Source organism: Eretmochelys imbricata, chromosome 11, assembly GCF_965152235.1.
Source record: "Eretmochelys imbricata isolate rEreImb1 chromosome 11, rEreImb1.hap1, whole genome shotgun sequence".
Taxonomy (NCBI): domain Eukaryota; kingdom Metazoa; phylum Chordata; order Testudines; family Cheloniidae; genus Eretmochelys; species Eretmochelys imbricata.
Genome location: NC_135582.1, coordinates 41,518,884 through 41,545,197, shown reverse-complemented (window position 1 = coordinate 41,545,197; position 26,314 = coordinate 41,518,884). Strand labels below are relative to the sequence as shown.

General features: G+C 39.4%; 1 protein-coding gene across 1 annotated transcript in view; it reads right to left on the bottom strand.

Annotated features, from left to right (window-relative positions):
- Positions 1 to 26,314, bottom strand: part of MAP3K20 (mitogen-activated protein kinase kinase kinase 20) — a 117,084-nt gene that overhangs the window by 21,208 nt on the left and 69,562 nt on the right. The window contains exons 10-14 of the mRNA XM_077830054.1: positions 20,733 to 20,868; positions 6,615 to 6,659; positions 5,388 to 5,418; positions 5,158 to 5,297; positions 3,073 to 3,135 (exon numbers count right to left, since the gene is read on the bottom strand). Of these exons, the coding sequence (XP_077686180.1) occupies positions 3,073 to 3,135; positions 5,158 to 5,297; positions 5,388 to 5,418; positions 6,615 to 6,659; positions 20,733 to 20,868 (415 nt within the window). The remainder of the gene's footprint in view (positions 1 to 3,072; positions 3,136 to 5,157; positions 5,298 to 5,387; positions 5,419 to 6,614; positions 6,660 to 20,732; positions 20,869 to 26,314) is intronic.

The window sequence follows — 26,314 nt, the reverse complement described above, 5'->3', positions numbered from 1 at the left end:
GGTAGATTCGGTATATCTTGACTTTAGTAAAGCTTTTGATACTGTCTTGCATGACCTTCTCATAAACAAACTAGGGAAATGCAACCTAGATGGAGCTACTATAAGGTGGTTGCATAACTGGTTGGAAAACCGTTCCCAGAGAGTAGTTATCAGTGGTTCACAGTCATGCTGGAAGGACATAACAAGTGGGGTCCCTCAGGCATCAGTTCTGGGTCCGGTTCTGTTCAATATCTTCATTAATGATTTAGATAATGACAGAGAGTACACTTATAAAATTTGAGGACGATATCAAGCTGGGAGGGGTTGCAAGTTCTTTGGAGGATAGGATTAAAATTCAAAATGATCTGGACAAACTGGAGAAATAGTCTGAAGTAAATAGGATGAAATTCAATAAGGACAAATGAAAAGTACTCCACTTAGGGAGGAACAATCAGTTGCACACATAAAAAATTGGAAATGACTGCCTAGGAAGGAGTACTGCAGAAAGGGATCTGGGGGTCATAGTGGACCACGAGCTAAATATCAGTCAACAGTGTAACACTACTGGAAAAAAAAGCAAATATCATTGTGGGATGTATTAGAAGGAGTGTTGTAAGCAAGACGCAAGTAGTAATTCTTCCTCTCTATTCTGCGCTGATTAGGCCTCAACTGGAGTATTGTGTCCGGTTCTGGGCACCACATTTCAGGAAAGATGTGAACGAATTGGAGAGTGTCCAGAGAAGAGCAACAAAAATGATTAAATGTCTAGAAAACATGACCTATGAGGGAAGATTGAAAAAATCAGGTTTGTTTAGTCTGGAAAAGAGAAGACAGAGGGGACATGATAGTTTTCAAGTATGTAAAAGGTTGTTACAAGGAGGAGAGAGAAAAATAGTTTTTCTTAACCTCTGAGGATAGCACAAGAAGCAATGGGCTTAAATTGAAGCAAGGAAGGTTTAGGTTGGACATTAGGAAAAACTTTCTAACTGTCAGGTTAGCACTGGAATAAACTGACGAGGGAGGCTGTGGAATCTCCATCACTGGAGATTTTTAAGAGCAGGTTAGACAAACACCAGTCAGGAATGGTCTAGATAATACTTTGTTCTGCCACGAGTGCAGGGGACTGGACTAGATCACCTCTTGAGGTCCCTTCCAGTCCTATGGTTCTACGATAATTCTATCTAGTTCTTTTTTGAAGCCTGTTATAATCTTGGCCTTCACAACATCCTCTGGAAAAGAGTTCCATGGGTTGACTGCGCATTCTGTGAAGAAATACTTCCTTTTGTTCGTTTTAAATCTGCTGCCTATTAATTTCATTTGGTGACCCCTAGTTCTTGTGTTATAAGGAGTAAATAACACTTCCTTATTTCCTTTCTCGAAACCAGTCACAATTTTATAGACCTCTATCATATTCTCCCTTAGTCATCTCTTTTCCAAGCTGTAGATTCCCAGTCTTATTAATCTCTCCTCATACGGAAGCTGTTTCATGCCTTTAATAATTTTTGTTGCCCTTTTCTGAACCTTTTCCAATTCCAATACATCTTTTTTGCGATGGGACAATCACATCTGCACACAGTATTCGAGATGTGGGCCTACCATGGATTTATATAGAGGCAATATGATATTTTCTGTCTCATTATCTATCCCTTTCTTAATGATTCCCAACATTCTGTTCGCTTTTTTGACTGCCCCATGACACTGAGTGGAAGTTTTCAGAGAACTATCCACAATGACTCGAAGATCTCTTTCTTGAGTGGTGACAGCTAATATAGACCCCATCATTTTATGTGTATAGTTTTCCAATGTGCATTACTTTGCATTTATCAACATTGAATTTCATCTGCCATTTTGTTGCACAGTCACCCAGTTTTGTGAGATCTCTCTGTAGCTCTTCGCAGTCTGCTATCTGACTATATATACCAGAACTCACAAATTAGCTTGTGTTACACTATAAACACTGGCAGCCTGTTACAGGGCAAGCTCCTATGAGGTGTTGAGCACCTTCAGCTCTATATGAAGCCGTTATTTCACAGAACAATGTCATTTTGAGCAGCTGTCCATAGTAACTGGAATTGTGGCTTGAAATTTGCAATGCAGTAAACAATTATGGATTTTCCTTTGATTGTACGATGGACTTTATTTTAAGTGGGTCTCACTGTATTGTTGTGCTGTAAATTATAACAGCTATAAAAGCAACTGAATATTTTGGGGTCTAGTACTATCTGATTAGCTGACAGAATTCCTTTGGTTTGATGTATGCAGTGTAGTTGCAGTCATGTTGATCCCAGGATATTAGAGAGACAAGGTGGGTGAGTTAATATCTTTTATTGGACCAACGTCTGTTCATGAGAGAGACAATTTTCTTACCACAATTCTTAAAGCTTGTCCCTCTCACCAACAGATGTTTGTTCAACAGAAGAAATTACCTCACCCTCCTTGGGTTTCATGGTAAGTTCTAAAAGTCAGTTGAGTCTTTATATCTTAAATCCAAAGGAAGGACCCTGGAGGAGGGGTAGAGCAGGTCTATCTTTGTTGGTGTCCTACCTGTTGTTGCTGATATCACAAAACCCAAAAGATGTATGGTTAGCATGCAGGGGGCTTAAAAAGGAAACAAAAGAATGACTACTATAGTACATAATTATTTTCTCTTGTAAGACAACAGAGTAAGGAATGATGTGCTCATTATGGTCTGGATTGGAACTACTTTGCACACAACAATGAGTAGTTACTCACATGAATAATCCACTGATTTCAGTGGCATTACTGATGGGAGCAACTGCTCACCCATGCAAGTACGGGGGGGTCACAATCTGGCCTTATGATATTACCATCATATGTTAACCTGCAAGACATCTTTCTGTTGTATTAATTCTTTGAACCTCATTGAGAGGGTGTATTGTTGGGATATTACTTGTTCTGATACGCACACTCATATTGTTAACTTGACCTCAAAAATCTGCCACAAATAGTGACAACGTACATGTGTACCCTATACTAAGTGTAAGGCCTAGTAGCACAGCATAGGTACAGGAATAGATACATTTATCGAGTCAAGGCAGGCAGCACCTTTTAAATAAGTAAATAAATACTGACCTTAATTAATGGTGGGAAATGAAACATGTTTAGGTAATCATGAGTTAACCTCTCAATAGCAGTCTGTAAGAAACCAAACAAACCCAAATCAGACCATAGTTCATCATGATGTAAAGCGTAAATGCAGGACTGAAAAACAGCACTCTGTGTGTGTGTGTGTTTGTGTAAGTAACTCATTCAGTGTGCATAGTGTTCTCTGTATCCAATCTTAATGTACAGTTCTGTTCTAAAAAGGGACTCTAAAATGGCATCTTCTTACTCAGCAGATCTGTCCCCTTGTGAGTATTCAGAGTCAGATCTGCTTAATTTAGGGTCTATCTACACTGCAGCTGGGCATGTGCTTTCACAGATGGGTAGACAGACACGTGCTAGCTCCACAATAGCAGTGTAGACAGGGTTAGCATAGGCAGCAGCTACCCGGGGGTCCAGGTGGGCTTGTACTCAGATGGCTAGCTTGAGCTGCTGCCCATGCTATGTTGGGCTACACTGAAAGTTTTAGCACACTAGCTCAAGAAGATTTGCATGACTGCCTATGGGCACTGGGAAGCACACTCCTAGTTGCAGTGTAGACATACCCTCAATCACAAATATAGGTTTGTACAGGTTTTTACTCCTGTTAGCCTCACTGAGCCAACTCAGCAAGAACTGCATTCTCTATTCCAGGGGTTCTAAACCGTTTCCTTTTGGGGGCCCCACCAGCATGCTATAAAAACTCCATGGCCCAGCTTCGGGGGAGGTGGATTGGGCTTCAGCTGCAATATGGGGGGAGAAGCTTGAGCCCCACCGAACGAAGGGGGCTGGAGCTTCTGATGCTTGGGGTAAGGAGGCAGCTCAGAGCTTTAGCCCCATGGGGATGGGGGGCTCAGGGCTTCAGCTGTGCGGGGTGGCTTCTCTGGGAGCTCAAGGCACTGGGGCTCCGGGCTTCAGCCCCATGGGGTACCTGGACTCGGGGCTCTGAGCGGTCGTGCTTGGCAGACCCCTGAAATGGTTCATGGCCCCCTCAGTGGGCCGCAGACCGCCAGTTGGGAACCGCTGCTCTATTCCATGGTCTGTGTCCATTTATTTACCAAGTTTTAATAAGTTTCATCTGATCAACCCCTGCGGAGGGCAATCACACATGTCACTAATGGAACTACTTGGAAACAACGGCGTACAACCCATAGAAATGCAATATTAATTTGGACTGTAATACCTTTATTGTGCTGATGCAAAAGATAGATATAACCTAGTGTGACTCTCAGCGCTGACAATCAGACAAAAAGCATCCTTTTACTAGTAAATGGAGAACATTGTATACAGAATCACTCAGACATAATGGAAGCCCACAATGCCATTTTCAAGACATGTTTCAGAGCAGAACCACAGGTATGTAAGCCATGTTCTGTGATTGGAAGTAAATATTATTACTACTACATCAGTTACTACTTTCAGGCCAAGGGTTTTGCTGGATTCAGTGTAACTATTAGATAATTAGAGCAATACAATCTCTTGTGGATGAAATAAAGCTCAGACAGCAAAGGAGCCATACCCACTAGCACTCAACTATCTTTACAATTGTTCAAGAATAGAGTGCTTGGTACACAAAGCAGTTTTAAATTAGAGATGATTGGTGAAACTCAAGATGTTCAGAGATTTCAGTTCAAATACATTTTTGGTGTTTATCCGGACCTCTCTGATTAGGCTGGAAGTCTTGTGAGAACAGGTTCTGTCCTAAGATTTCCAAAGGTTTCACTTAGGTGGGAGATACTATTAGAAGAGTCTTTTGCAATATTTCCTATTCCTGTCCCAGCCAAAACCAGGAAATGCAGTGGAGCATGGGTATTTATAAGAGAGAAAAAAAAACAACACCACATCAAAAACTCAAGGTTACCAATCTTTTTGGCATCTCAAAGTGTTTAGGTTTGCTTTGGTGCCTATTGCAAGCAAGTTCTGGGTATGACCCTTTTTCTCAAAAAGGTTTTTCTAGCCTTAGCTTTAGATCTTCTCTTATGCTGGATAAAACTGATGATTTCTGTCAACATTTACACTGTCATTTACATTGTCAATATTTACTACTGTGATTATCAAGATGTGTTGTTAAGATACCTTTAAATGAATTATATGTCCTTTGGAAAGAATTCCCATGTCCTTTAAATCTTCTTCTTCTATAAGAAGCAACCGTTTCCCAGTGATATGATTTTCCTTAAACAAGTTGGCATAAACATTCATCTCACCGGAAGCATCACCTTAAGATATGAAAGATTATACAGAAATCCATAGTGCTCTTCATTGGGAAAAAAAAAAGTTAAATCTGTGAGCTATAATGTGTAGTTTACCTTTTCCAACAAGCTGGTGCAGCCAAAAGTACTGTATAAAAAAAAAAAGCAGTTTTGAAGGTCACACAATTAAAATGTATAGGTTACAGCACCTCAAAACACTCAAAAATATAATGCTCATAATTCAATTTTAAAACAAAAATTAAAAGTCTCTTTAGTGGTGGGACAAGGGAATCAAACTTCTCCATTATATTTACTTTTCAGGGCTATCTTGCAAGTTTGTTATTTACGATAAATTTCCTTCTGCTTTGCAGCCATTTTTTTAGTTTATTATTGTTTTTAATTGCTACTGCTCCTAATGTAGATTGATCAATTTGTTGTGTGATGAATGGGACAAGTTCAGCAGCTTGGACCATTACTACTTTGAATTGGCTTTTCAGTTAGTCCTTCAGTAACCTTTACTTAAATGACCACATGATGTACCAAAAGGCTGCTGAAAGGGTTATTAAAATCGCTATCAGAGCGGTAGCTGTGTTAGTCTGTATCAGCAAAAAAATGAGGAGCACTTGTGGCACCTTAGAGACTAACAAATTTATTTGGGCATACGCTAAACCCACTTCATCGGATGCATGCAGTGGAAAATACAGTAGGAAGATATATAAAGAGAACATGAAAAAATGGGGGTTGCCATACCAACTCTAACAAGACCAATCAAGTAAGGTGGGCTATTATAAGCAGGAGAAAAAAAACTTTTGTAGTGATAATCAGGATGGCTCATTTCAAACAGTTGTCAAGAAGCTGTGAGTAACAGCCGGGGAAAAATTAATATGGGGAAATAGTTTTTACTGTGTGTAATGACTCATCCACTCCCAGTCTTTATTCAAGCCTAATTTAATGGTGTCCAGTTTGCAAATTAATTCCAGTTCTGCAGTTTCTTGCTGGAGTCTGTTTTTGAAGTTTCTTTGTTGAAGAATGGCAATACCCACCTGCCTATGACAATTCAGCAGCATATACTGTGGGCTGATAATCTGCCAAGCCAAATGCTTTAAACAGGTCTCTGAGCATGTGACCATTTCACCAAGGTGATAAAGTCCTTCCTCTTTCAGGATCGGGTCATTTTAAAATCTTTTTTGGAACAGGAATTTTAAAAATATATAGTACTAGAATCTTGCCCACAGATTTCTCAAATCTTGTCCACAATCTAGATTTTATTTATTATGATGTGCATCAGTTTTCTTTTATAGCTACATAAAAACAATGCTGACTGAATTAGTACAAAATGCTTACCACATCTTCTTCAGTCCACGCGCAAATATCAAAGGAAGGCAGCAACTGTGTGAGAAACATGAATTGAAAAGAGTAATATTGCTCTTCTTGTCTGATCATTTGCTCAGGTCTCCCCCCAGTTTTACTTTGGTGGCTGATTTTATTTGGCACCTCCTCTCCAGCTAAGCCATAAGCCTCCTGGTTGTGATGAGGACTTTCCCCATTATTCCATGGATTACTGCATAAAGTGCCATCAAAGTAGCATTCCTCATGTTCACATATTAGTCAAAGTGATCACAGGCTGGCTTCAGTGATATTACAGCAGTGATGGAATAGTCCCAACACCTCCTGGGGGCAAAACTAGTCAGGAGATCACCAAGCAACAAAAGCAGTCTTGGAATTTTGTCACCAGCCGCATCCCCTCAAGTGGGGCTCACTAGTCACCGTTCTCTCCTTGTGTTGTACCATTGCTTTTACTATCGCTTGACTCCAGTAGTGAAAGCTGTGTCTGTAGAGTGAAAGAAGCGGTCACTGCATAACAAGGACAGCACAACTGACTTGGGACTGGGTCACTGCAGCTAGACTTCCTTACTGATTAAGGTACAAGTTTGTTTGTCCCCTTTTACCCTTCGGTTCCCGCCTACACCTGCATGATCATTCCTTTTAGGAGCTGTGGAACAAAATCTGAAGGGGACACTTCACAGCCAGCTGAATGCCACATACCACGTACCATGTATGGTACACTTTGTTATATGGTGGATCAGGATTCTCCCCTTGAAGTATGCGGGCATCAGACCAGAATCTGCTTGATACATGAGGGGATGGATCTGTCAGTGAAATCCAGGAATGGTTTGAAGATGACACAGTGAAAGATCTCACTGAGATAGTAACCTCCATCTAACTAGCTAAAGAATGGGTTATTCTAAGCTATATTATCTTCTCATTGGTATCCTGTTAATTAGATGGATCTGAATTGACAGTGCCACCCAAACTCTTGCCACCATACTCTGGCTGAAAATTTACTGAATTACTTCTCTACCAAACGGTAATTCAGATTTCACTGGTCAACCATCAGTGTTTCTGGTCTCCTTACATTGTGGGCCGTGCAAGCCAGAAGCACCCTAGCGCCCAATCTCTTGGCAGTTCCAGTTCCTCCTCTCCAGAATTCCTCCCTCAAGGGTCTGAAAGACCTTGTGCCTATGCATGGAAGCCACCCCATGTTTTCAAATCATTATCTATTAGTCTCCTCCTTTCCCTGACCCTGCAGACTGTGGGACAACAGGTGCCTCCCACAATGACTTCCACCCAAACTTGTGACAAGTCTTTCTGCTCTTCCCGTATGGATTCCCACTGATAGATTCATGACTGTCTTACACTTGTTTCCTGTGTCCTGAACTACAGCTTCTGCTGAACACTGCAAGATGCACAGAGGAAAGCAACCCCCCACCCCCACCCCAGTGGCTTGGCCAATCTGCTTCCAAGGAAAATTCCTTCCTCACCACAACTATTTTATCAGACAATCCCTGTCCATCCATGTGAAGATCACTTGACCCTCTCCCCCCACCTGCCCCGCTGCCCACCCCTTCCTGCCATAACTCTTCCAGGACAGAAGTGGCCTCCTCAGATGGACAAAGCCAACAATGCCTGAGCTAAGTGGTCACTGGGATGGGAAGCTGGCTTTGACTGCCACACAGAAAGGCAAGTTTCCCTCGTCCCCCTAACTTCCCCATGCATGGCCCAAGCTTCATAACCTACTGATTACAAGTCAGGAAAATCCAGAAAAGGCTCCCCTCGTGACAATTAAATAGGGGCGGAGAGGGTTGTAGGATGGAAGGGGTCCACCTATCGCTGGCAACTAGGTTGGGCAGGATCTGGCAAACCATGATGACCCTTGTGAAGGCAGAGACCCACAATATTTGCAATAAATAATTAACATAATTGCCCTTAAATTCCAAATGGGCTGGTGTTTTCCTTTCCATTGGGAACCTTGAGTACAACAGTTTGCTGTAGTTCATTGTGTATTCTACCATTGCACGAGTTCAATATTCCATTCTTGCTTACACACAGTGACTTTTCAGATGATTCCCATTTTTAGGAGAGGAAAATTAGCGATGTGAAATGTTAAATATATTTACAAACAAACAAACAAAGAGGAAAAAGGGGGAAATGCCACACCCTGCATAATATGAAAAAGATCAAAGCAGAAGGCAATGAGGAATCCCTTTAATAGCAGCGGTTTACACAAGAACACAGAAGCATAAAAATGTACTGTCAAAATGTTTATTGCAAAATAGAAGATTGGAACAAAGAGAAGCAAAGGAAAAAACTTCACATCAAAATCAAGTTTATGACACCAACTGAGAAAATTGAATACATTACATTTTTTTGAAAAACTGGAAAACCAAATCCATACTGTGAATAAAGCAAGACATCACATGTTAAGTGCGGTGAAGAAAACAACTGACTACTGAAAGGTCTTACCACAAGAGGGTGTAACATTGCATGTTCCATACAAATTAGCTAGTCAGTTTGCCACAATAGTTTTGGCACAGGTTTTGCTCAGGATAGTATTTCAGTAGGAAGGGATGAAGTTTTCTAACGCTGTGAAAATATTTTCTATTCAAATTTCATTTGCTCACACTTGGAGTATAAATAGAATAATTTCCTAGTATTCAGTACAAAACTTTTTAAAGAGTGCAAAAGCAAGAAAATGCAGTGGACTATATCTGACTTTAAAAGTCAGCAGAATATTTTGTACACAACGTAAAATGTTTAATGTAGGTTGCTGGTACTACAGTCCTGAAACTAAACCTTCACACACCAGAAACCTCTATACAGACTTAATAGTGTGCACTAAGTTGGAGTCAGGGGGAAAATGCATTCCTCTCCAGATTTCTACTGGTAGATTTTAAGGACTGTAAAAATTACTGTATGTCCTGTGAGCCTATTTTCCTACATGAAAGTTGGAAGAACAGAATGGATTCTCTATTGGCCTATAATTAAACCTCTGTCAAGTTGGAGGTCTTATTAAAAACCTGTAAAAGCTGCCTTATTACAAAAACAGGAAATAGCTTACTAAAGATGTACAGTAACTTTGCTAGTTACTTATTAGCTTTATTTTATGTGCTGTGGATTTACTGCTGCTGATAGCAATATAATGTATCAATTATTTAATTAGATCAATGTATCAATATTTAATTAGAATAACTGCTTTAAGATCTACAATGAAATGAAATCACTATCTAACAAAATACTGCAAATGATAAATGAACAAGTCAAGAACATGACATTGTGCCGAAGAGCTACTTCAGATCTCAGGTCTCAAAAATCCCCGGCATCTAGAGAAGACTAAGTCCAAGTACTACAGTTAACAAATATGGCCAGCTAATCAAGCATATCCAAAACACTCCACAAACTATATAAGCCCTGAAACAAGTCCTCAGATCTAAGCATTAGATCTCAGAGCAATTGCTATTCTAAAGCATTAGTGCTATTACAGTCATAAAAGTGACTACATTAAAATAGTCTTACTCAGCATATCTATTCCCTGCATCTTTTCCAAGTCTGAAAGAATGAGAACTGGGTTAGGAGTCAGGAAATCCTGAGTTCTAATCCCAGCTCACTATGTGGCTTTGAGTAAATAAAAGGGCTAAACTCTGAGTTCCTCAGGTCAGGAAATATGCCCTACTGAAGACAGTGTTAGTTTAAGTATAATGACTGAGTAAAAATGAGAAGTTCAAATTTGGCCTTTAACTTCTCTATATCAGCTTCCCCAGCTGTGAAATAGGATAACAACACTTTACCTTATCTGCCTCATAAGGCCCTGGGAGGATTCCTTAGTTAACTTTTGGTTAATGCTTTGATCATGTGACATGCTATGTAACTGTTAACTATTATTAGTAACTATTGTAGACACTTTGGTGATTGGACATCTAGATAGATTAAAAAACAAGTTTAATTCTGCTAGCACTGCAGAGCAAATCAACGGTGGAAGATCAAAATGGTTTTGTTCTGCCTCCATATCAACAGAACTGTCAACCAAAATCTTTCAAAATTAAAATATAGTGAGGATGTTCGAGGCAGAAACATAGCTGGATAGTCAAGCACAATTTATTTTTGACTTGTAAACTGAACACGTTTGGTATGACAGTCATTATAGGAGAATAAAAAAATCGACCTCCACAATGTCATTTTTTAAGCCAAGCTACTATTCTAAATATAATCATACTTTAAAGGAACCACAACAAAAAAGTTTGGGGAAAGCCTTAAGCTTAGTAGATCTTTCTTTTACAACAATTCTAGGGCCTTTCTACTTTGAACATGAAAATAAATGTTTCGAGAGTTATTGCTTTATCTCTCAATATATCTTTATTAGAGTTGGCTAAAAAATAGACAAGTCATGGAAATGTTGTCCTTGTTTTTCACTGAAAAACTAAATTTAAATTCTTTTTACCAGCTCTGCTCTCTATGTAAAAAATGCCAAATTATTCCATTTATTATGCTCAAATAACTCCTATTCACTTTAATGAGAGATGCATGAGAATATCTGTCCTCAACAAAAAAGTGATGTGATATAGTAGTGTTGGAATATTTATTAGGTGAAGATTTAAATCAAGAAGTGGATTTGCACATCTAATTAAAACCAACACGTATCTGTACAAAGTGCATTGAGATTATTAGGTGCTTTAAAAGTGCAAAGTATCAGTATCAGTACTAAGAAGAGATATTTTTGGTTTTGCATTTCTAAACATACTGGGTTCAATTTTGACTTCAGTTACAGCTGTGCAACTCTACACTAGAAATATGGTACAGTAGTTTAACATAGACACATATTAGATTATACAAATCCTTCCATTTTTCCTGCGTGTAGTATAGTGGTTATAAAAATAATGTCGCGGCGGTAGCTGTTAGCAGGTGCAGACTTAAAAAACAATACAAATCTGCATTTGGAAATAGCTTGTTTGCTGCCATTTCCATTTAATTTGTTGCCCCTTTCCTATTCTCTGTCCCTCCCCACACCCTCAGTCACTTTGTTTAGTGCTCCTAAAATGCTACTACCACTGATCTTGTAGGAGCAAATTTCACTTGGACTAGATACAGTAAATTCTCCCAATAAGAACGTATTGCACCCTTCAGTGTTGAAATTACAAATTCTTATTAGCATGAAAAAATTGCCCCAGATATCACAAAGCTAACTTCAATCCAAGGGACTTGAACCTGCTAGCAAGAGGGTGGAACTTGGCTCAAATGCTATACATTTCATATAGTTAAGGGCCCAATCCTGCGAGGTGCTGAGCATCTTTAGCTCCTGTTGAACTCAAGCATAGTTGAAAGCACTGAGTGCTTTACAGGTGGCCAGAACAGCACTGGACCTTAGATAAGGAAGCTAGCTACCTTTCACATCTCAAAGATTGCACTCGTTACCCTAGAAAAGCTAATTTTAAAACTTCAAGAACTTTTTCTCTTATTTCTAAATAATAGAATATAATGTCCCAAACTCTTGGAGATCCAACTTCAGATCTGCTATCATGTAATGATTCTACTTTCTAAGGTATTTAAACAGCACTAATCGCCATTTTTCATGAGAGAACCACCATCAACACATGGCACTTATGAGTTTAATTATCCCCTCAAATCCAACTGAACATGAAAGTAACACTTTTCTTTAAAAGTTTTTGCCCTTCTTTATTTGACAAACATTTTACAATGGGCCTTTCTTCTGCACTTGTAGATGCGAATGTATTTGTTTCCTTCTCTCTTTCTGTACCATCACCAAAGAGTTCATCAGGAAAATACATTCACTGTTCCGGACAGAGGGTTTGTGGTGTAATTACTGCAACAGATACTTATATACTCAATTTTAGGATGAATCATAACAGTGGCAATATTTTAAAAATGATTTCACAGCAGAAAAATGGATATTTAAACTCTAGAGAATATTCTTCACGTCATCACTGAGACTTTAGCTTAAGCTACAGTAGGAGGGCTCACTTTTAAAATGTCTCTCCCCCCCCTATTCGGGGAAGGACAGTGATAAATGGTTTAATAGTTACAGCAAGATAAAAAATTGCTATAAATAACCTAAGACCAATTTTGCTCTCAGCTAAACCGGAATAAATCCAGAGTAAATCCATCAAAGTTAATGATATTTCCTGGATTTACATCAATGTAACCGAAAACCAGTGAGCTTGTAGACTACCACAATGCAATTAGGTGGTGAGGTTTTATTATAAGTGGCTGTACTAAAGAGTGAATTTCACAAATTAAAGAGAAAGAGAAAAGAACATTTATACAAATTATCTATTACCAGTGATTGTCTGTATTCAGTTGCTGTTTCTTAAACTGTGTGTTTGTAAGGGCTTTATTTTTCTCATCCCTGCTTGTCCTTCTTAGTAATGTATTTATGATATCACAGGATATTGCCTTGAAAATGATTGAGAAATCACAAATTTAGCAAAACAACTTCACTGTAGCAGTCAGAAAGAATGGATTGTATAGGAAAAGCCCACATGGAAACACAAATATATTCATATGATCAACAATAAAAAGGGTAAAGAAAACTACAAAAACAAAGAGAAAAAAGTAATGGAAGTAAAATAGGTGTTTAAGTTCCTCCATTGTTTTCAGATCTTAAACATTCAGCCACAGAAGTTTCTGTAATCAGATACCAAATATTACAGCATAAATGTGAGCTGCAGCTATATTTGTTGGGTTTTAAAAACATCGATTTGTTTTGAAATTTTAGTTCCAAATTTCAGCAAAGCAAAAATAGGTCAACACAATCTAAAAACCAACAAGATATATTTTTAACATACAAATATGTCTAGCCCAGAAAAATGTAGTGTTTTTGCTTTTGTTTCTTTTACAGGGTTTAAAACAGACCAAAATGACAGGATGATTTTTCTGAAACTTTATTGCTTTGATTTGCTAGAAACCAATTTTAGCCTTAATTAGATTTCTAACTTCATTCACTAGAATCATCTGTATCATCATCATCATCTTCATCATCATCTGACCAGTCAAATTCTCTGAAACCCACAGCCATGTTGATTTTCTTCCCCTTTCTCATAGAGGTGGTTTTAGAAGAATTCTTTTTGGCTTGCATGTTTATCTGCATTCCAGAATGCAGGACAGATCCTGCTTGGTTCATAGAGAAGATATCCCCAAAGCCCTTCATCATCAAGGCCTGCAGACTTTGGTTCATGCCAGCTACCTCCCCGTTACTTGTTGCTGTGATCTGACATGACATCTCTGCACTGTTTGATTCCTCTGTTTTAGTTTCAAAGTAAGACTCCTGAGACATTCTTGCAGCAATAGGTAAGAAAAGCTATTTAAAGGAGGAAGGGACAGAGTAAAAAGGAAAGTTAGAACCAATTCAATTCAAGGCAAAAAAGACACTACCAGATTAGTTAGCAATAAACAGAAAGCAAAATGATTAGTGAATCAAAACACGGAGCTCAAGTAAGAATTCATTAGAACAAACTTGGCTTAAATTTTTTAAAAATGAGAGAGCAAAACCACCACCAAACAGCATGCAGAGGACCACAGGTAGCCCAGCTTTCATGTTGAAAGGAAGTGCCAACTTTTGACTCTCTCTTTTTGTACCATACAAAATGGTTTACAACATTTCTCTAACCCATGTGGACTTTACCACAGGAATCTAGGTACAAGCAGAGCCACGGCTCGATTGAGTTGCTAAATTTTAGCTTTCAGAATTGAACAATAAATCAGCTTAGGGTTAAAGAACCCAGAAAAGCCCCTGGTGCAGAGAGAAATGTTTTTATCTAGAGGTCAGAAGATACCACAGCAGTAACGAGTATGTACAGATCTGGATAGATTGAATTAACTTTTTGTTCACCATTTTTGAGGCCACAATCAAAAGAAGGGTTATGGACCATTCCTGCCACTGTTAAAGTCAGAGACAAAATTTTTACCAACTTCAATGGAAGTAGGAGCAGGTCTCCAGTCTGGACTATTAATAAATTGCTTCTGTAAACCTTAGCAATTTATGTTGTGTTATTCATTGATATCAACATATATTTGGTGTGTTTCTGTATACCCTGCAATACAAGGCATTGCTGATTTAATCTCCACCTACGCATCAGGGCATTTTCCTGACCTAGTTTGTCACTACTATTTTTTTCCAAATTGAATGAAAAATGTCCTCTGGAGCTAAATCACGATTAATGCCTCTTCAAGGAGGCCAAGCTAGTAACCTCTATGACATACCTGCTCTCCACAGTGAGCAAGAGCTCTGGTGTTTGATTCAAAATTAACCTACTAAAGGGGCAGCATGTTATGCTATTTCTGTACTGCTGAAATGGCCTTTATTTCCAGAGCTGTTTTCCAAACTATGTCTGTATTGCTTTCCAGACATCTTGTTTAACCTAATCACAACTGCTCAGTCCATTTTCTGCTCACAATTTGTTACTGGGAAAATTATTACAATGGTGTGTAACACATGGGGACCCATTATATCATTCTCCTTAAATCACAGAGCTCTATCTATGAATGATATGATACCTCCTACACTTAAGCTTTAATTTTATAAGCTGCAAGCTGTCTAGGAAAAAAAAACCAAACAAGTCACCTTCTACCATAAAATCTTACTCAGTACAAAAAAAGCAAGGCTCCTATTTATGGGGGTTTGGGGAGTAGTACTTAGAAACCTTGAGCATAGTTTCAGGATGCCCAGTTTATACTACTTCCATGGCAGAGAGCGATTTCAGCCCCTTTATGGGGATTTTAGGCATATCAGAATCCTCCTTATGCATGGGAGGAGTCCCCCATAAAAACCTACAAAACTACTATATTGTCCTCCTCCAAGAGTTTCTCTAAATCTCACCTCTGTCATGATGGCTACACAACATTTGACAATGGCTAGGCAGCTGATGTGCTGTGATTGCTGCTCATTACGCTAACTATAATCACCTCACTGTTCTTTGTGTTCCCCCATGTATTTGTTGTATTCACCTGTTGCCTCTTATCAAATACAAAGACTAAAGCCCAGATTTTTAAAGGTGTTCAGGCGTTGCTGAAATCAGCATTGCAACACCAAAGTGATGTAAAATCTGAAGTCTCACTTTCACAAAGGATTTGGGCACTTGTGATTTTAAGGCCCATTGGGCTATGTCTACATTGCAATTAGGCTGACCCATGCCAGCTGACTCGGGCTGCGGGGCTGTTTAACTGCAGTGTAGACTTCCGGGCTTGGGCTGGAGCCCAAGCTCTCAGACCCTTTGAGGTGGGAGGGTCCCTTAGTTCAGGCTGCAGCCCAAGCCCAGAAGTCTACACTGCAATTAAACAGCCCCTTAGCCCAGGCCCCATGAGCCCAAGTCAGCTGGCACAGGCCAGCCGTGGGTTTTTAATTGCAGTGTAAAAGTACCCATTGGAAGTCAATGGGATTTAGGCTCCTAAGTGCCTAAATGCCTTTTGAAATGAGACAGGCGTTGCAATGTTTAGTGCAGAAATGCCTAAACACCTTTTAAAATCTGTGTCTAAGAGCTCTCTGGGGGAGTGTGACAGAGCGCAGGGAGTGAACTCTGATCACTCAGATGCTAATTAATACCCAGAGGAAGCTGACTGAGGTAATTATCAGGCTGGTGGGAAGTCCTCAGGGAAGAGAGTCCTCAGTTCCCCTCAGGTCTGGGGAAGAGGGCCAAAGAACCATAGATATTGTAACCCTCCTGTTGCACAGGGACTGTTGTGGTAATGGCAGAAGGAACTTAAAATAAAAGGGTGCTGTGAATGCACAGCCACTGGAGTCCACACAATTTCTGTGGTGAACGGAAGGACGCTCTGTTACAGGGAGGGACTGTCTTTATGTTATGAGTGTGCAGTGCCTACCACAAAAGAGCCCTGCTCCTCAGCTGGATTTCCAGTTGCAACCACAACAGAAATCCATATTATTTTTTTAAATGGCCAGATCTAAGCACATTGCAGTCTAAGTTAATACTGAATTTGGTGCACACCTTCACCAATCCCTCCCAATTTCCTTCCTCTAGCACACCCAGTCCAGGGGAACCTACCCATTCCCTTCTCTCTGGCCTTTCCTCCTTCAGATGGTGTCCTGTTGTGGAAACAGTGTGTGCAGCAGGTTATGTTTTATTCTCCAAATTAGCCCCAGATTCCTTTGTGCAGCAGTGCTTTACAAGAGATGTTGTGGCCACAGAATATCAGACGCAAAAAGTGCCCACTGCACAAGACAGAGCAGAGATCAGGTTCATGCAGGTGTGGGGAGAAACTCTGCAGTTAAAAGAAGAGCTGCTCAGGACTGGCCCCTTAAATGTGGCAACCATCTATTCAGCCTATGGCTAACGCAGCTCGATTCCCAGAACAGTTTCTCCGTGTTTGTTCCTGTGCATTAACACATGCTTCCCATTAACTTCAAACACATCTACTTGCTTCACTTACAGTAGATTACAGCCACACAGATAAGAATCCCACACTTCACTTTTTTGGGTTTTCTCTCTTCAAGCAAACTCCATGTAGCAGGTGGGCTTTATTTAAAAAAAATCTTTTGGGTCCTACCCCACTAAAAGACTGAGGAATAGAGGGACTTGTGGCCTTCTGGATGGATCACACTCTTCAAAACCTATGGAGCCCAGGGATCTTTGAGGAAAGAATCTCCAACCACTGCAGATCCTTGGGTTCCTGTGCTGCTCTCTGGGGTGCCTCACTAGCAGTACAGTTCCCTTGTGTTTTCCAGGTGACCCCTACATTTTTGCATCCAAGGGGAGCAAACTGCATGGACTGTCAGTTAAAGCTGCTCATGAGTAAAGCTACGATTTAGTCATGGGTATTTTTAGTAAAAGTCATGGACAGGTCACCGGCAATAAACAAAAATTCATGGCCCATGACCTGTCCATGACTTTTACTAAAAATACCCATGACTATTTTTGCTCCTGGGCCCTGCTGCTCTCGGGGCCCTCTGCTCCAGCAGTGGAGACTGACTTCCCCTGGTGGCCCACTGGTCCAAGACCCCCCGGGCACCGCTCTCCTGATGGCCTCCAGGGCCACCCCCCGGAGCTGCTGCTCTGGCCACCCCCAGGACCGCTGCTGCTTGGGTTGTTCCTGAGGCTGCCCTGGGGTGCTCCCTGGGGCCCTCCCTGGGGCCACTGCTGCTCTGGCAGTTCCTGGTGCCAGCTGCACCAGCCACTGCTGAGGCTCTCCCACACTGTAGGCATCAGTTGAGCACTGAAAATTCATAGCTGGAAACCAGACCTGCTCACCTATAAGTTAATATTTTTTAAAATAGGTGATAAACTTGTAAAGATGTGTTTAGACTCCATAAAATGCTCATAAGTTGCTGCGTGCATTAATCTTACTAATGTCTGTATCCCATGCTGTAAGGTAATATGAAAGTTTTCCTTTATAATTGTAAAATTGTCTGCTCTGAATCTGTGAATCTGGCCAAGAAGAGTGGTTTTCCTGCCCACCAAGAAGGACTATAAAGACTAACTGGGCCACTGTAGGATATGTGCAGGAGCCCTCATCCCATCAATTTTAACTTTGGGGCAAGGTCATATAAAGATCCTCGCAAGAAGAAACATTTATCTCTTTGCAGCTTGGCCTCTCACAAGGGCTGGAGCTAAGAAACAAAAGCAGCAATCTCCTGGGTCAACCTAGATTAGCCCTAAAAGACATTCGGCACTGACAGCTTACTTCATCTCTGTCACCTTTTGGAACCATAGATTGTAACTCATTTATGCTTATATGTTGTCTGCTTTTACCTGTAAATAACGCTCTCATTTCTTTTTCCTAGTTAATAAGTATTTAGTTTGTTTACTATAGGATTGGCTACCAGCATTGTCTTTGGTGCGAGACTGAAGGTATAAGTTGATCTGAGATAAGTGACTGGTCTCTTGGGACTGGGATCTTGTGATTTTTGGTGCAAGTGACCATTTATCACTAAGTCCAGCATGCCTGAGTAGCAAGATAGACTGGAGTGCCCAAAGGGCCTTTCTGTGACTCTATGGTAAGACTAGGACAGTGATCCAAGAGTTCACATTTGTTACTTGGTTGATGAAATCTGATCACAGAACATCCCACCAGATTGGGGTGTCTGCCCTGCTTTTTGACAGTTTGCCCTGAAGTTGGCACTCACAGTTGTGAATCACTCCAGACAGTGTGCCATGCTGCTCTTCTCTGGCAGTTCCACCTGTTCATATTACTGAAGAGAGGAGGCAGCTACTCTGACTCTGTCTCTTCCTGCCACCCACAGGCATGGAGTCTTTACCACATCATGATGCAACTCCCATGAGCGCCGAGAAGTGGGGGATCATGTTGCATAGATCTAGCTACCCCCCATGCTCTACGTAATTCTAGTTTTATTTGCCCTCCTCCATGCTTCACATTTGAAGGGAGCACAGAGACTCTTGTCTGCAAGGATCACCACTTACAAAGAGAACACCCAGCAGTGCTGTTTTCCATATGGCTAGGAATAAAAGATTTCTTTTTATTTGTAAATTAGCACTGAATAGACGCTACTTTGCTATGAAGAAAGCAACTCTGATAGAACAGGGCAAGTTTTTGTGTCTACACAAAAATTTGAAAATGGAGATGTTCAGCAGCACAGTAATTCATTAAAGGTCTCAGAAAAATAAACCTCTGTATTTCACACTGTTCTCAATCATTTAAATGCAGTAAGAGAGGTGGGTTAATGTTATGCAGAACGAAAGTCCATGTTAAGCACAACAGGTCTTAGCACAATGAATTCTTCCTTCAGCAATGCCAGCTACAAGTGAAAAGTGGACATGATAAGCAAGTACAGCATAAAACAGCCTTAGGGCCTTGCTCATAAAAAGATTGGCTCATTATGGCTGCATCTCGTGCTGTGCACTGTATAGGAGATGGCCCACAGCTCAGTTACTGGAAGTTTGCTGGTGTTAAAGCAAGCACACAGATACCGACTTAGAACATACAGTGTCTGGATATAGGAAAACATTCATTCTTCATCATTACACTACTACATGTTTACAGCCAGAACATGTGTACAACTTCATTCATATAAATGCCAATACGCTGTGCCTCAAAACTAAGTTGCAAGTAAACTGGATTGGCTAGAATCAATATTCCCATGTATGCAGGACTTAATTATGTATTAGAATGCTGAATCTACAGAATCATAACTGATTGCATAAGGGAATGGCAAACTATTGCAAACTTAAGTTGATATTTGTTTTGGCTAATACTGAAAATACAAGGAGAAATAGTGTTGTAATTCTATTAAGCAAGTATCACAATTATGATGCTAAATTAACTCTGTTCCAGTACAAACACTCAGGGCCTGACCACGCACTCCACTTTCTAGCAAAATTTCCACTGAAGTCAATGAGAGTTAAACCTCAGCAAGGAGCTCAGGCTAATACAGAAAATACTATTTATTTTAATGTATTCATGGAAATGGGCACATTTCTTTCAGTTAATAAAATAATGTGCATTTTCTAGTACTAAGATATTGATCAGTCCTACACATTAACTACTGAAGGCTCAAATCCTCACTCAAGATTTGTGGACTTCTATAAAATGTAAAGACATCAATTTTAGATGTGTTCCTCGCAGAGCGAGTTATCAAACACTCAGATACATTTCTGAAGTCTTTTTCTGCAGAGACTACAAGTTACTATTTTTAGGGCCCCATCCTGTTTCCATTAAAGTCAACAGAAAAGTTCTTGTTGTCTAATGAGAACAGGATTGTGCTTTTATTGAATACGCAGCTTTAATATATAAAACAAAAAATTTATGAAGTGTCACAATAATAAATATGAAATAGAGTGCCCATTTTTGTTGTTGTATCACACTGTTTTCAAGATTAGCACCAATATGGACATATAAAGAGCATGCTGCTCTCTCATTTAAGACCATCAGTTTTTAAGCTTAGAAATGCAATTAAATCAACAGGAAACTGTTTATTTACTGATGGCACAATATGGCCCACAGTTAGTATCTTATGTATAATGCATTAAGTGAATTTTAAAGAGTATTATTTGTATTGGTTAATAAAATAGGCCATAACAGCCCCACAGGACCAAATGGAGAAGATAACAGAAACCTTTTATTGGAATTTCCCTAGATTTGCTCATACAATGCTCCAAATGCTTTTTGCAGTCAGAGGAAAGATTGAATTATTTTACTTACAGGAGTATTGGACTGTTCTGTTAACTTCTGCTCCCATACTTTCAAACGTCTCTCCCGTTCCTTTAGCTCCTGCTCTTTAAAGCTCAGATCACGCTCCAGTTTCTTCAGCCTCTCTAAGGTTGCCTCAATTTCACATCTGCAGAGAGACAATTTGTTAAGTCTCGTCTTTTTCTGACAGATATAAATTGTTCATAATTCCCACACGAACATTAATTAAATGTGAAAAGCTGAAAAGTACAATACTAACTCAAGCAGTACATTTAATTACCACCAAAAACAAAGCCTTTCAGAGCATTAAAAACAACTGGTAGTGTTTATACTAGAGTATAAACCAGAATACCTTACTGCTTAAAAAAAAAAGAAAGAAAAAAAAGAAGGAAAATCCCATCTTTTCTTTTAATATAATGAAATAGGTGCTATCAGTGAAGGAAAGTCGGTTCAGAAGCGATAATCACTAGCATTGCTATATGTATAGGCTAACAGCCTCATTTGCTTGGAGTTTATAACTTGGCCATAAATATTATTTGGGCTGAACCTTGTTATACACAGTCTCAATAGAGGACTTTCCCCACTCCCGTTTCTCAAGGTTAAAACATAACAGATATGTAACCCCACACCAATGCTTTTGGGTCACACTACTTAAAGTAATAGAAAGTTGTGGGACACAGTTTGGATTCACAAGGATTTGGATTGGACCCCTCTACATCAAACTAGCTTTGATTTTAAAGGGCTGTTGGGTTTTTTGAGGCCCAAATCATAACATACCTGGACTCTGAAATTAAAAGGAAGGACTTATAAGGGTGTGAATGAGTATGAGAGATGGGATGTTAAGAAGGAGTAGGAAAGGGGTTTTCAACACCGTTCTCGTAAAGTTTCATCTGTGAGGGGTGAATTAGCTGCAAGATTGTTCCCTTTAGCATATTTTCTAATGGCTTGTCCAATCTAGCATCAAAATGTCTCTGGATGGAACATCCATCAGTCCCCTTCGAACATCATTCAACAATCTCTCTTCTATAATATGTACACTAATCTGTTTTTAATAGAGATGGGCCAAACAAATAATTCATTGATGTTAGCCCAGGTTTTTCCTTGTGAATAATCAAGAACAGACTTTGATTTGTACTTATTTACTCATTATTTGAAGTTATTTGACTAATGCCTTATATGAACAAAGTGTAGCCTGTAGATTGCTGCAAACTGTGAACCCTAATTGCTGCCTCAAATGTCCACTATTCATGCTGTCTGACTGGTTAGTCACATGGCATTGTTTCTGCTCTCTAAACTCCCACAGGGAGGTTTCAAGATGGCTACATGAAAACTTCAGCTGCAAATGCTCCTGAACAACTATTCACAAGATTGTTTTGTGGAGGTGGAAAAACCTTGCAAACGACATTTGCTCCCACAGATGTTTGCAAAACGCAAATAAAAGGGGCTGCAAACACTGGAGCAAAGTGAATTCTGGGTTTTTTGAAAGAATGTAAATACTTTTTTTTTTTTTGGTAGTGTTCCTCCAAATCTAGCATAGCCTGATTCAGCTGGAACACCCACCTTAGGCAGCTCAGGCTGAAAGTTTGTGAAAGCTCATGTACTATTCCAAGATGGTACCTACAGACATAAAGGGGAACTCAACCCTCATTTAAAAAAAGAAAAGAAAAGAAGTAGGCTTGAAAACATGAACTAATGCGAACAGATTACTAGGGTTGAAAGCTTGTTGTTAGTTTTTTCCTAAAGACCATAAGTGATTCACAATCCCTTCACCCAAGGCTGGCCTTTGAAGGTCTAGCAAGCAACATAACCGTCAGTCCCTTGATTTCCAGGAAGACCTCACATCTTGTAGGCCTTGCAAAAACTGTTACAGCCAGTTTTGCAGAGGAGAACAGTTAATACATTTTTTGATTAAAACATCTACCCTTTTTAAAGGGCCAAGTCGACTAAGTATTGTGTAATTTAAAAGGCCTGAAAATGACAAGAACAAGAAAACTGATGATGTTAATATTCTAACTTATGTTATGTACCATGTATATTATTATATCTATTGTGTGTACAACAGGACAATTTGCGGACACTTGTTAGCATTGCTTTTGTTGGTTTGTGTCTCAACTTTATTGCTACTTATAGGTAGTTTTATACATTTTAAAATATGTAAATTATAGTTTTCTCTTAAATAAAATTCTGCAACAGGAAAGTCCTGGTACCAATAGCTTTCCATATGTCAAAAGCATACTGTGTACTGTAATTATCTCTCTTCATTAGACAGAAACGTCTCTTATAATAAAAGGTCAGTCTGCGAAAACAGCTGCATTCTGAAAAATAATTCCACTGTATATAATAAAACAGTGTAATTAAAGAGAAAGCTACCGTACATTGCGCAGTTAATGAGTCTGTTACTTCATAAATACAGCAGCTGGAAACATACATTATAAGACGTGTGTATCTGTAGCTCTGCAGTTTGATCTTGCTTGCTTGATTTTGTTGAACCATTTCATCCTACAGTCTCAGAGAATGTGTCTTATTATAAACGATACACGCAAAAATGGTGACTTGTATGTGATTTTTTTTTAGTTTTGCACTTTCATTGATAGATCAAAACAAGCATTAATATGATCACATTTAAATAGCCAGAATAGAGACTCTCAAAAAAAGGAAAGAATGTGGCTAGTATACATGAAAAAAAATGCATACTAAATACAATCTCTATTTAACAATGAACATTTACATTACTTTTCAACCCTAAGAAGAGACCTGCAGAAAGAACTATTAAATATGCTCTTCAAGATAAGTTTTATGTTGCCAGTCCTGAGACTGTTAGTCAGAAACAAGGACCTCCATTTGTAAAAATATCAGATATGGGGGAAGAAGAAGATATGGATTATGTTTAGACAATGATAAAAACAGACATATTAAATCAAATACTTTGGATTTTTACCAACAGACATCACAGGAAGCTTGCAATCAAAAACATATTAGAGATGGGACAAATTCCCATCTGCCTATCTTTACTCTGCCATGCTGTACAAAATTAACTCTCTAGTTCTCTGTTTCATGCCAGTCAGAGCCACAGTAAGTCCAAGAGGAGTCTATGTACTCTGTGGCATCATATAGCCCTGTTGGGGTGCAATTTACTGCTGATCATCATACAAAACAAAAGAGTGCTCTGCCCTTTTAAGGGGGAAACAAATGAAAATCGACTTTCCTCAGCAGTGAGTGGCTTCAGCCAAATCCCAGATGTAAGTAACAGAGCGTGGCTCACCTCTCCAGAGGTTCTGCAAGGAGAGAGCCACATCCCCGTTCTCAACCTCGGCTCCAATCTTCTCTCTGACTTCTGCAGCCAGTCATCATCCGAGCTAACTCTTGACAGCACTTCCTATTCTTACCTACAGCTGGCCCAACTTGCTACTGGCCAAATTCACCAGGACACGCAGGAATGTTAATTCACCTTAACTAAAAGTGTAAATTTAAAGAGCCCGAGGCTTGGTCTACACAAGAAACTTAGGTTGGTATAACTGCATCTCTCAGGGGTGTGAACCCCTGAGCAACGCAGTTATACTGATCTAACTCCTGGTGTAAATAGCACTGTGTCAATGGGACAGCTTCTCCTGTCAACATAGCTACCACCTCTCGAGAAGGTAGGCTAACTATGTCAACAGGAGAAGCCCTCCATTGGCATAGGAAGCATCTTCACTAAGTGCTACGACGGCGCTGCCTGTGCAGCAGTATCACTGCAGCGCTGTAATTGTAGAAAAGCCCCTAGTTATAGTGCCTTAAAGCCCCTTGTGGCTGCTCTCATTCCAAAGTACAGTGGCCTCAAATTTGCTTTAGCTTAATCCCCTTGGGCCACTTTATTTCTGAGTAAGAGAGTCCACACAGGAATTTAATGCATTTTAACTAAGGCTCTTTAAATTTGCACACCTTAGTTAATTCTCATTATCTTCCCTGAATGTCCACATGAAAACATGTCCCTAGACGCAGGGCAGGCAATTGTGGCTCTTATTCTAATCAGCAGGAGAGTAAACTCTTTTCATCCCAACTGCTGGATGGAGTCTCCATACACCCCACTATTTATACCTCCATACACCCCAATTTCTTTCTAACTGTGTCACATTTCTCTGACTACTTAACTCAGAATTTATCTTTGCTTCCAAGTGAATTGTTCTTGATCACGAATAAGTTTTTTTCCTCTCCTGATTCCTTTGTCTATAAGTTTATCAACTCTTCTGAAAAATTCTATAATTCATTTTTAACTTGAAACTGTACCTTTGCTGAAATGCCTTTCCATGGCTAGAACAACACTTTTCACTTGCAGTGCTTTATGTTTACAAAACATCAACCAGTATTCACAATGCAACAGCTTCTGTGCCCCAAAATGAAATATTTCATAAAACAGGTAAGAAGATTCCTAATAAAGGAATAAACTTGCCAAAAGAATAAAAGTTTAATCTTACTGAATGTCAATTCAACAGGTATCTACTTTGCTGAATGGACCAGATTTAGTGGATAGTTGTTTGGTTCCTTCAGGAATCTGAGTACTTGCCCATCTCTAATATAAATATTCCTTACCAGATCCATTGGATTAACGTCTTATATGAAGTTTAACACTGAATAATGCAAAAGGCAGCTATCTGGATTATAAAAAAAAAAAAAAGGAGCAATTACCATTATAGTAGCAGGACTGATCTTGCCAAAGTTTAAAGGGATAGTGGCAGAAAATGTGGAGGCTGCTTGTGGTCACATAATAAACCCGCATGATTAGACTTATTCTTCCAACATTTTTTGCCTTCTGATTGCTACCAAAAATGCAACACAGATAAAATACCAGTCCAGAAATCTGCAAGAATCATGGTGTCCAACAAACAATTCATATCCCAAAAGAATCTGGTGGATCCCTATTTGAGAGACAAGCATATTCAAAAGATATCTCAAGGCCAACTGGGGGGGAGTGGTAGAGGGAAGATAGGGAAACAGATATATTGATTTCTTATAAAAAAATAAATGTGACAAATAGAAGCCATCCAACAACTTAAGTGCAGTTTAAACAAACATGGAAAAATTAAACATAAGAACAACAGATTTCTTCATCTGGTAAATAAAACCTAGCTGAACTTTCAACAAAAATAATATTTTTAGATAGTTGAAAATCAATACATTAGAAATTTGTTGTGTACCAGGCACTTCAAGATCAAATTGCAGATTTTCTAGTATACATGCAGTTTACATTTTATATCAGCAGATGGCGCAAAATGTTAGTATACTGTACTGAGAGCTGAGATGCAGTTAGGAGATTCTCTGCTGAGTCAGTGCAGGAATAATGTCAGCTCTAAAACATGCTATTTATACTCTCATCATGTGACCTGGCTCAAACATCCCATCTTGTGCTCACTTTTTCCACACACACAATAAAATTCCCTAGTTATCAATTCCCCTTTGAAGTTTACCAACAAAGTTTGGGATTGTTTTGTTTAAACCCCATGTCTATAATCTCTTCCTTATTCTTTACTTCCCAGCTCCAGTTTTCTTGAATGTTTTTCTTTGCTTGTTTTCAGAGCTGCAGGCACAGAATATTTGAGTATTTGTGCTCCCAGTTT